The sequence below is a fragment of the Salvelinus namaycush genome, chromosome 3, assembly GCF_016432855.1.
Source record: "Salvelinus namaycush isolate Seneca chromosome 3, SaNama_1.0, whole genome shotgun sequence".
Classification (NCBI taxonomy): domain Eukaryota; kingdom Metazoa; phylum Chordata; class Actinopteri; order Salmoniformes; family Salmonidae; genus Salvelinus; species Salvelinus namaycush.
In genome coordinates, this window is record NC_052309.1 from 17,229,618 (window position 1) to 17,241,801 (window position 12,184).

General features: G+C 42.9%; 1 protein-coding gene across 1 annotated transcript; it reads left to right on the top strand.

Moving 5' to 3' along the window:
* The first annotated feature begins 3,915 nt into the window (after positions 1-3,915).
* On the top strand, positions 3,916-10,251 carry LOC120045021 (forkhead box protein N4-like). The gene is made up of 8 exons (XM_038989839.1): positions 3,916-4,194; positions 6,646-6,931; positions 7,026-7,139; positions 7,295-7,446; positions 7,598-7,694; positions 7,812-8,025; positions 8,691-9,032; positions 9,208-10,251. The coding sequence occupies exons 1-8, from the start codon at positions 4,178-4,180 to the stop codon at positions 9,432-9,434; spliced, it is 1,449 nt and encodes a 482-aa protein (XP_038845767.1). The 5' UTR covers positions 3,916-4,177; the 3' UTR covers positions 9,435-10,251.
* The last annotated feature ends 1,933 nt before the right edge of the window (positions 10,252-12,184 follow it).

Consider the following 12,184-nt stretch of genomic DNA (forward strand, 5'->3'; position numbering starts at 1 on the left):
TACAGTTGAAGTCGGAAGCTTACATACACTTAGGTTGGAGTCATTAAAACTCGTTTTTCAACCACTCCACAAATTTCTTGCTAACAAACTATAGTTTTGGCAAGTCGGCTAGGACATCTACTTTGTTCATGACACAAGTAATTTTTCCAACAATTGTTTAGAGACAGATTATTTCACTTATAATTCACTGTATCACAATTCCAGTGGGTCAGAAGTTTACATACACTAAATTGACTCTGCCTTTAAACAGCTTGGAAAATTCCAGAAAATGATGTCATGGCTTTAGAAGCTTCTGATAGGCTAATTGACATAATTTCAGTCAATTGGAGGTGTACCTGTGGATGTATTTCAAGGACTATCTTCAAACTCAGTGCCTCTTTGCTTGACATCATGGTTAAATCTAAAGAAATCAGCCAAGACCTCAGAAAGAAAATTGTAGACCTCCACAAGTCTGGTTCATCCTTGGGAGCAATTTCCAAATGCCTGAAGGTACCACGTTCATCTGTACAAACAATAGTACGCAAGTATAAACACCATGGGACCACGCAGCTGCCATACCGCTCAGGAAGGAGACGCGTTCTGTCTCCTAGAGATGAACATACTTTGGTGCGAAAAGTGCAAATCAATCCCAGAACAACAGCAAAGGACCTTGTGAAGATGCTGGAGGAAACAGGTACAAAAGTATCTATATCCACAGTAAACTGAGTCCTATATCGACATAACCTGAAAGGCCGCTCAGCAAGGAAGAAGCCACTGCTCCAAAACCGCCATAAAAAAGTCAGACTACGGTTTGCAACTGCACATGGGGACAAAGATCGTACTTTTTGGGGAAATGTCCTCAGGTCTGATGAAACAAAATAGAACTGTTTGGCCATAATGACCATCATTATGTTTGGAGGAAAAAAGGGGAGGCTTGCAAGCCGAAGAACACCATCCCAACTGTGAAGCATGGGGGTGGCAGCATCATGTTGTGGGGGTGCTTTGCTGCAGGAGGGATTGGTGCACTTCACAAAATAGATGGCATCATGAGGCCGGGAAATTATGTGGATATATTGAAGCAACATCTCAAGACATCAGTCAGGAAGTTAAAGCTTGGTCGCAAATGGGTCTTCAAATGGACAATGACCCCAAGCATACTTCCAAAGTTGTGGCAAAATGGCTTAAGGACAACAAAGTCAAGGTATTGGAGTGGCCATCACCAAAGCCCTGACCTCAATCCTATAGAAAATTTGTGGGCAGAACTGAAAAAGCGTGTGCGAGCAAGGAGGCCTACAAACCTGACTCAGTTACACCAGCTCTGTCAGGAGGAATGGGCTAAAATTCACAGAACTTATTGTGGGAAGCTTGTGAAAGGCTACCCGAAATGTTTGACCCAAGTTAAACAATTTAAAGGCAATGCTACCAAATACTAATTGAGTGTATGTGAACTTCTGACCCACTGGGAATGTGATGAAAGAAATAAAAGCTGAAATAATTCCTTCTACTATTATTCTGACATTTCACATTCTTAAAATAAAGTGGTGATCCTAACTGACCTAAAACAGGGAATTTTTACTGGGATTAAATGTCAGGAATTGTGAAAAAGTTTAAATGTATTTGGCTACGGTGTATGTAAACTTCCGACTTCAACTGTACATGGTTTTATATAATGTGAGCATTCTTCTGGTCAGGTTGTCCTGACCAGTCCAGTCCAGGTCGATAGAAGCTGAATCAGATCTGGATAGGACAGAGAAGGCGAAGGGCAGTTCAGCTGTGTGTTAAGGGATGCTTGCTGAGAAGTGGGAGCCTGATACAAGGGCGAGAGCAGCTCCATAAATGTTACATTAGGACACACATCCTTACCTATAGCACCTGGATTTATGGACATCCCATAATGCAACAGCCCTTGCAAACTGGCTGTCATGGTGTCCTAATTTTCTTCTTCTGTTTTTTCCCCCTGTGATGTTCTGCAGAGAGGGCTAGACAGAATGCCTAGCAGACAGACAAATCCCCAATGTGATAAAATATGATTGCAATATACATAGAATCATACTCTGGGTAGTAAAAAGGCATACACTGTCATTCTAACGCTTCTCTGGCTGGAACTATTGAAAGTAAGCTTAAGGTTACCATATAGGCTACATCAGAATGATAATGATCCACACAATATACAGTTGCCTAATCATTTTCTGCTGGCTGCTGTTGATAACATGTCGTCTCTGTTCCAAAAGTAGGCCTATGTCAGGTGGAGGGGAGGGGCAAGTTGCACAACTCAGTTGGCATTATTAACTAATGGGAAATGCTTGTTCTGATGTACTTGTAAGAGTTGTTTGGAAGGGGGGGAATGCGCATTCCATTAATTGACAATGAACAAAGTATTCAAATACAAGGATTCGAGAGGAGGGCCAAGGCCAGGGTTCCCCAACTGAATTTGGCTAGCGGGTGGTTTTATTTTGCCCCCCAAGTTTTCTCTGCAAAAAAAAAAACACGCCAGGAAATCAGCTCCAAGTGAAATATGTTCCCAAGTATTCCCAATCCCATCCATAATAGAGAGAGAGAGACACGTGATCGTAAACAAACGTAAGCAATGTTTGAAATTATTATGTTTTAGTCCAACATGATATCTGTTTGGGCTTCTTGCGGTCAATTTTCAGTCTACAAACTGTTTAATGCCCTTCCCTTAAAATGACCATCAGTCCCACATATCTATGTTGTTGTCTGCTTTCACTGGTGTTTATTTCACTGCTATCATTGAGACTGACGTTACTGCCTCTCCTCTCTGCGCCTCCTCGACCACCTTCCCGCTGCAGCTCATCAAACCGCGCGGGTAAGCGCGCCGGATCAAAATTGGAACCAGACAGTGGTGCTGATGAACAGCTCCTTGCCAGAGTGCAGTGGACACACTGGACAGGCAGTCGGTGACAGAAGAGAGAGTTTTAAAACGGTTTGGAAGGTTAATGAATGGACTCAAACTCAGGGTTGATTCGTTCAGAACAGGTTGGCAAGCAGTTGTTTACATCGTTGTTTTTACATTTCATATAACGTGTCTGATATCTAGCTAGCTAAGTTAGCTGTCAAAGTAAATACATTTCTCATACTAGCATTGGGAGCTAGGTTGAAACGAAACGAGCTACTGTAGCTAGCTAGTTAGACAGTCAGGTATGGGTCTGGTAACTAACGTTAGTTGAAACAGCTAATGTTACGTACCTACTTGTATAAATGTAAAGCTAGCATTGTCACTGTGGTTAGCTACCTAGCTGTTGGCTGGCAGTGTGCCAGGTTTTTCAACTAAGGTTAGCTAACTGACTATTTATTTTGTAGGAGATGATACCATCGCGCCAGATGATACCACCGCGCCAGCATGACAGCGATTTTCATAAATTCAGAAAGTAACGTTAACGTTAATCATTAATCACACCTCATCACACGATGTCATGTAAAGCTAGATGATGATACTTCACCAGGTTGTCACGGGTCTGAATTAACTCTGAAAAGCTTGGCAGGCACACCTTCAAGTTATGGTTTGCAAGGAGTCTCTCTCTCTCTCTCTCTCTCTCTCTCTCTCTCTCTCTCTCTCTCTCTCTCTCTCTCTCTCTCTCTCTATATATATATATATAACGTTATATCTTTAACTTTCACACTCTCTCTCACTCCCCCCTTCTCTCTCTCTGTGTGTGTGTGTCCGACAATATGCACACAAAAAAAACATTACAATTAATCATGTTAGGTCTGAATAGATATGTCAGAGCCCGTCAGCTCTGTTTTCTGTCCCACTGTTGGGGCAAGGGGTGGATCTATCCCTGGCTGTCTGGTGCTGGGGACTTGGGAGGGGTGGCCTCAAAATAGAAACAAGGGGACACTGCTTGTAGAAACCCTTGGGGGAGGACTTGCTTGACTGCCTGTCTAATTTGTACTGGTAAGCAAAGGTGGTGGACACATCGTTCACACGTCGAACACTTCTTCCTACAGCGGAGAGAGTAAAGAACAACTTTTCTCCTCGTCAATCAGAGCTTAGCTCCCCTCAGCGACATAATTGCTCAGTGCACTGGACCTGCTTGTCTATAGCCTTCTCATTGTGTTTATTTGGAGTTCCCCTAGCGACATTGTTGACAGTGAAGAAGGGATTTTTACTTCAGAAGGAATCATTATTTTGTGCTTATCTGAATTGAGGGGTATTCTTTGTGGCACTGTTACATGGATGTTTCCCTCAAAAAGGTTTGTGTTTTTTCAGTTTTTATGTGAAGTTACTTTTGAAGCAACCAAGTTTGGAGATTTTTTTCAGACAAATTGTAATTGAATAAACTACAGTAATTTTTTTCATGCTGGATATTCTGTTCCCACAGTAATGTAACTTTATTGTAATGTTCTCACTGTAGGCTAATTTCTTATGTTTCTTAACTAGTTTCTTAACTTATAGCCTATGGCTCATGGATTGAAAACCAGATCAGCTCTTCAGTCTTTAACCTACTTACAATGGAGTTAATTCAAGACATTGACCAAAACCTGACTGTCAAATGAATCACAATCAAACTTGTAATTGTATGGCCTACTACAGTTTATAGACTGGGTTTTTACATTATAGAACTTATAGTTAACCATTACCTTTCTGGTTTGTGGGCATGACATTGACCACACAGGGTCTCCAAGCAACACTTTGTTTTTATCATCTGACAAAACATAAGAATGGGCCAGTTCATTTTTGCATTGCCAAGTTCACCAGGTGGGTGTAGATCTCATTTAAGGACCAATGGAATGGTCTAAAATGTGTAAACTCCACCCACCCGGGGCACCAAGCCATGCAAAATGAACTCACCCAATCTGCCTACTGATAACAATGTGTTGGTGGAGCTGAAATGTTACGTTTGTAACTGTGAAAAAGAAGATTCCCAGTAAAATACTAACTACTGTGAACTAAGCTAACCAAATGTAAGGCCAGACTGATGGCATGTTATTTTAATGTCTGTTTAGAAGAGTCAACAGCATTAAGCCTGCTTTCTAGGCTCTCCTGCATTAGAGCGGTTGGCTGTAGTGCAGAGGGTCTGGTGTTGACAGAGAGGCAGATGGTTCTCGTTTAACTCCCTTGTCAATTAGCTGTCATTCAATCAGATTAATGCAGGCTCTGGTCATCTTGGGGGTGGAGTGTAGGGAACAGCCCTCTGGAAACAATAGAGCCACGTGCCACAGGGCTGGGGACTGTCGTTTGAATAACTAATCATTATTCAATGGCCAGACCAACTGTTGCAGACAATGTGCACAGTGTACCCGACCCTACTCCACTCTTTGAATATTGTGGGGGTGCCCCTGTGTATATGTGATTCAGCCCAGTCCACCTGGTCATGCTGCTGCTCCAGTTTCAACTGTTCTGCCTGCGGCTATGGAACCCTGACCTGTTCACCAGCCCTGCTGTTTTTTACTCTCTCTCTACCGCACCTGCTGTCTCTAACTCTGAATGATTGGCTATGAAAAGCCAACTGATATTTACTCCTGAGGTGCTGACCTGTTGCACCCTCTGCAACCACTGTGATTATTATTATTTGACCCTGCTGGTCATCTATGATGTTTGAACATCTTGGCCATGTACTGTTATAATCTCCACCCGGCACAGCCAGAAGAGGACTGGCCACCCCCCAGAGCCAGGTTCCTCTCTAGGTTTCTTCTTAGGTTCCTGCCTTTCTAGGGAGTTTTTCCTAGCTACTGTGCTTCTACATCTGTATTGCTTGCTGTTTGGGGTTTTAGGCTGGGTTTCTGTATAAGCACTTTGTGACATCGGCTGATGTTAAAAGGGCTTTATAAATACATTTAATTTATTAAATGGAGCAGTGGGCACCGGATGTAACAGTACATTATTTTTGAGTGTCAGGAACTGGAAAGTAACATCGTCATTGAAAAAAATTGGTTATTTGTGCAAATAGAGTTTGTAAAACTCTGTCCAAAAAGGAACTCAATCAGATTAGACATGCTATTCATGGGTTGCACCTTCGTCATTCGGTCGTGTCGTTGCCATTGTGATCAACATTCTACCAATGCCGCAGCATATTGATGTCCGACTGAAGGTTAATGCTCAGTCTTTCTGAACGGGGGCTAGTGAATGTTTCGTCAAAATTACACTATAGTGGACTGGAAATACAATGACATTGCTAAAGTAGACACATAATTAGTAGAAAACAACTTTGCCATCATTATGTTGTCATCAAGTTTACTTTAGAGAGATGGCAATGTTGCTGGCCATGAGCTAGCAAGGTTTGACAGAAATAGCTAGCAATGATAACATTAGCTAGCTCAAATGTTGGTGCTCTCCCCTCAATCTTATATAGCTAATTAAAGTTATACTGCATCTAAAGTCAATCTGGCGACGTAGCAAAGATGACAAAAGCTTGTCCTACTAAAAAAATCTTGACTCCTTTTCTAATGTCATCGTGCTTCCAAGACATGGTAATGCACTTTGCCAGGGGACCTGCAGTCTTCATCAGCACCTATTGTCACTGCATTGAGTAGAATGCTCAGCTGGGCATCAGTCCTAAAATGAACATTCAAAACAATATTGTGACGAAACATGGAATCGATGAATGAAGTTTCAGTCTGTGACTTTTCTATAAACTGAGGGCTGCAGGGGTAACTCAGCTCCCTTACAGAAGATGTTAAGCAGTTCCTTTGTTTGTCGATCAGGCTGCTGACCACTGAGCTGTCCCAGCAGAGTGAGGAGCTGCCAGGGGACCTGCAGTCTCTATCCTGGCTCACCACCGTGGACGTACACAGGCTGCAGCAGATGGCCACAGGCAGACTGGCCTTCAACAACACAGAACCCCAGAGCAGCCCACTGGAGCTTCACCCAGGTTCAGACCAGCACAGAAACATGAATACAGCACTAGGACATGACACCATTGTCCCTCCCCATAGCAACATGCAGAACAGTTATATTGGAATGAACTACCTCAACAATCAAAATGGAAATGTAAGTACTCCAAAGCCTTCAGTTTTTTTTGTATTTGTCTTTGTTATTTGTAATGATCCATGTTCTTCCCTTCATATGAGTCTTTATCTTTCAGATGACAGGAGGATGCCCAGGAAGTGGTATGCCTGCCTCAGGATACCAGTCCTCCCCAGCCCACTACTACCACTCCCCCCAGCAGGCCTACAGCCCAGCTCAGGCTGTCCAACAGGTAACATCCACAGAAATGTTAAGAAATGTTTCTGAACTCTTATGAACATAAGAGTTTATGACAGAGTGATGTATATAGTATTTCTCTGTATCTCTCTATAACTTGTAATTAATGCAAGGAGGGCCTAATAAGTTTATTGGTTTTATTTTTCCCAGCATTCCCCCAGCAGCCTGTATAACAGCCCCTCCTACCATAGCCAAAACCTGTATGAGCAGCAAGCAGGAGGCATGAGCATCACCAACCCCCACAGCAACCAGGATCTCCTACAACAACCTAATTCCTTCCCCAAACCTATCTACTCCTACAGGTAGGACACACTAACACATTAACTTGGTCAGTTTACATTGACATTTAATCGGTACAGTTTTAACACAGTTCGTAAAGGGACTATCAAAAAAGAAGACACAATTGGAACTGAGCAAAAATGAAAATGGATGATATTTGACTGTTTTCGCCAGCTGCCTGATTGCTATGGCTCTGAAGAACAGCCGGACAGGCAGCCTCCCTGTCAGTGAGATCTACTGCTTCATGAAGGAGCACTTCCCTTACTTCAAGGTGAGGAGCAGGGAGATGCCTCTTTACACACGAGATTATCTGGGCTCATGGAAGTTTGGAAACATCGGCAACAATGTATATTTTCAGTATGTGTTTAAGTGATGGTCTACCTTACAGACGGCGCCTGACGGCTGGAAGAACTCTGTGAGACACAACCTGTCTCTGAATAAGTGCTTTCAAAAGGAAGAGAACAAGCAAGGAGGCTCCTCCTCCACTCGTAAGGGCTGTCTGTGGGCCCTCAACCCAGCCAAGATCAACAAGATGGAGGAAGAGATGCAGAAGTGGAAACGCAAGGACCTGACTGCCATCCGCCGCAGCATGGCCAACCCAGGTGAGGATGGTAGAGCAGACGAGAAAAGACTAGCCATATTGTGGCAATTAGCCATTCTAATGAAAAAACAGTACATATTGCTTATGTACACTGAGTGTACAAAACATTAATGACACCTTCCTAATATTTAGTTGCACCCCCTTTTTCCCTAAGAGCAGCCTCAATTCGATGGGGCATGGACTCTACATGCTGTCAAAAGAAACGCACAGGGATGCTGGCCCATGTTTACTCCAGTGCTTCCCACAGTTCTGTCAAGTTGGCTGGATGTCCTTTGGGTGGTGGACCAATCTTGATACACACGGGAAACTGCTGAGCGTGTAAAACCCAGCTGCGTTGGAGTTTTTGACACACACACCTGTGCGTCTGGCACCTACTACCATGCCCCATTCAAAGGCACTCAAATCTTTTGTTTAGCCCATTCACCCTCTGAATGTCACACATACACAAGATATGTCTCAATTGTCTCAAGGCTTAAAAATCCTTTAACCCGTCTCCTCGCCTTCATCTACACTGATTGAAGTGGATTTAACAAGTGACATCAATAAGGGATCATATCTTTCACCGGGATTCAGCTGGTCAGTCTATGTCATGTAAAGAGCAGGTTTTCCTAATGTTTTGTACACTCAGTGTGAACTCATTGTTTACTGCTAATGTTCATGTCTCAGATGAGCTGGACAGGCTGATCACAGACCGACCGGATGGCTGTCGGAGGAACCCTTGTGACCCCAGGATGACGTGTGTCCCCTCTAGCCCCTGTGGTTCCCCTCTGTCTGGGCTTCTGCAGACATCCCTCCCCTTCCAGGCCCAGAATCCCACCCTGCTAGGAGACCCCAGCTCCCCTGTTCCCGCCCGGACCCCTCCCCTCCACGCGGTCCCAGACTACTCCCACACCCCCTTCATCCAGCAGCAGCCCTACAGACAAGCCAACAACCACAGTCTGTACAGCCTCCACCCTGACGTCACAGCAGATGTGGACGCTCTGGACACTAGTATCATGGAGTTTGCCGGTCGGTTATTATGAATATCGGAGGGATGTTACTGTATGTTTAAAATGAATAATGGCATATTTGTTGAACACCTTTATCAAAACAGATAGAATTGAACATAACTGTTTTAATCCAAGGATGATTTGGTTAATGATTTGTTTTAACGGGTTATAATGTGTTTGTTTCTGTCTCTCAGGGAGCCTATGGGAGGGGGTGAGAGAGGAGGGCTTCAGCCTTGAGAGTATGTTTAACCACTCTCCTCTGTGCCTGTCTGACTGTGAGCTGCCTGGCCCCACCACTGGACAGCCCCTGGTGGACCTACAGGTTTCAGGGCTGTACACCACCCTGGACCCGGCACCTGCTGTCCCCTTCCAGTACATCACCACCACAGAGGCCGGGGGCCAAGCCGTCGCCCTGCTCTGACTTTGACTGTGATACACTGATATACAGTGTATTAAACACTGATATACACCAAGACAGACCACTACTGTTGAACCTGCATGTCCCCACACCCACTGTATGAGAATCCTGAACATTCTCCCACCTGACAGGATGTCTTGCCTCTTTCATGTCAGAGATTTTTTTTTTTTTACTGATTCCTGTTTCTCCACCAAAGCACTTAAGAAGCACCCAAATCAGCTAGCATAGACGTGTTTGATTGGGCCTGTCAGATTTTTAGAGTGATGAGGATACAGTGTTTTTGTGTGTGTGATGGTTTAGAGGTAAAATGCAATGCCACTTTATTTTTACAAGAGCTGGAGTCAATGTTGTAAAGGTTGTCTTCTGTGAAGATATGTAAAAGGTTGTCGGGGAAACTCATCTGTCATCTATTTCTTGTGGAGGAAAAGTCTTTACTAGCTTGTGCAAACAATCCTTTTTTTGTTACCAGATTTGACTGTGTTATTGTAGCTCGATAGTTTATTTGTCGTACTAAAGTCCTACTAGGCAGGCATTATCTCAGCGTTTTCTGTTTTGTTCATTTGTATTTATTTACTTTGCTCCTTGTAAACTGTCTAACATGACTCTTAAAGCCATGCCTTACAACAATAATTGTATATTGTAATATAGAGGACTTTAACATGTTAATGTATTTTAGAAATACTAAACATTTTTAACTTAAGATTATTTATGTAAAGGTATTACAGACATGTTAAAAGCCTCAGCAGATTCACCTGTTTTAAACTGACAATAGACTCCTGTGCCTACAAGGTGTTTCTCTAACTGTAAACATTTTCAGAATAAATATTTTCAGATGCCAGATTTATTGCAGGTCTTTCAGTGTTGTACTTATTCACACAATGCACACCGTGCTGCTGAACTAGAATTAAACGTGTGACACAAGAGCACCGTCTACTGTCAGTCTAGGATATTACAACAAAGTGTTTATTTTCATAGAAGTACTGTACCAGTGGTGACTGGTTGCACTTTAAATCAGAGGATGGGCTCATAGTAATAGGCTGGAAAGGATTGGAATAATTGGGACAGTATCAAACACACCATGTACATTTCCATGTTTGATACCATTCAATTCTATTGACTCTATTCCAGCCATTATTATGAGCCGTCCTCCCCTCACCAGCCTCCTCTGTACTGTACATATCCTAAGTACCATTTGTAAAAGGTGTTGTATAATCTGTATGTAAACATAATGCATAATAATGACAATGGTACAATTAGGCAGTATGAGGCCAATGGTTTTAAGTTAATTGTCTTTTACATTCTTGTTCCTCCCACTCCCAAAAAGTTGTTTACAATAGATGTAACTCCTCCCTCACCTTCCCTGCAGGCTTTATTCCTATTGGATGACTGTAATTTGAGATACAAGATGCACCAGCAGATTTAACCAATTCAACAACACGTGTTATGATCACAGGAAGTTGTTGGCACCTCAGTGCTAGAAGTGTCACTACAGACCCCCTGGTTCGAATCCAGGCTGTATCACAACCGGCCGTGATTGGGAGTCCCATAGGGCGGCACACAATTGGCCCGGCGTCGTCCGGAATCGTGTAGGCCATCATTGTAAATAAGAATTTGTTCTTAACTGACTTGTCTAGTTAAATAAAGGTTAAATAATATAATATGATGGTTATGATAATGATGATTTGTGGCCACAGATGATTTGTTTCCGTTTCTACCGATGTGGTTAGATGGGGTAGGCTTACAACAGCTCTATCTAGTGGTCGCGCCGGGGACAACAGTTGTTGACAAACTGTAGCGTTGTAGCTAATCCTAACCCTAACCCTTTTCCTAACATGAACCTAATTCTCCTAACCTGCTACATGAATTCACCTGCGTTAGTTCTGCTGCCTTGAACACAGAGCTTTCCTGGGTTGAACCCCGAGCTTTCCTATGTGGTTATGTGCAGTGGAGCTGATCAGGCTGAATTAACAGAACACACTGTTATTGTAGCACATCCACATTCTCTCTTGGGACAGTTAGATCTGTGATGATAGCAGAGCAACAATAACGCTCCAACCAGGAACAAAACAAGTGTATTTATAGTCCCGTGTCAGTTATAGAACTGGTTCCAGACTAAATTATTCTGAACCAGAAAATATACGGCCTTTTATAATTAAAATGCTGACTGTTAAAGTAGTAAAAAAAAAAATCATGTAACTGATTCTTTTTCACCAATACCAGGCCGCCCATTGCCAGTATAACAGCTAATGTTCTATGCAGTGCTTATTTGTATTCCCTATAGTTGTGCTCTGCATCAGGGTTAAAAGTCATATTTATAGATTCATTAATTGACTTTTTCTTTCAGAGTGAAGTTGTACTCTGAGTTCCTCCTGATGAAGTCAAGGACCACCTGCATTATGCTGATTGAGGTACGTTCTGCCCACTGTCCTTTATCATATTTGTATTATTGCGATTGTTTTATCTCATAATAAGACAATCAACAATTTTCTTGATTCAGATATTCCGGGCACTTGGCGCTGTTCGAGGTCCTTCTGGCCATCTGGATCATGCCTACCATTTGCTGGCTTGGCTGCTTGGCCTGTCTACAGCACCCCTGCTGAGCTTTGTTACCTTCTGTTTTGTAAGTATTGCTACACTGAGACCTGCGGTATCTATGGTTCTGAAACAAAATGGTTGAAATGCATCACTGAGGTGCATATTACTGAACACATAGGTAGTGGATGAAGTGTGTTTCAGTATATGCATGTGTAAAT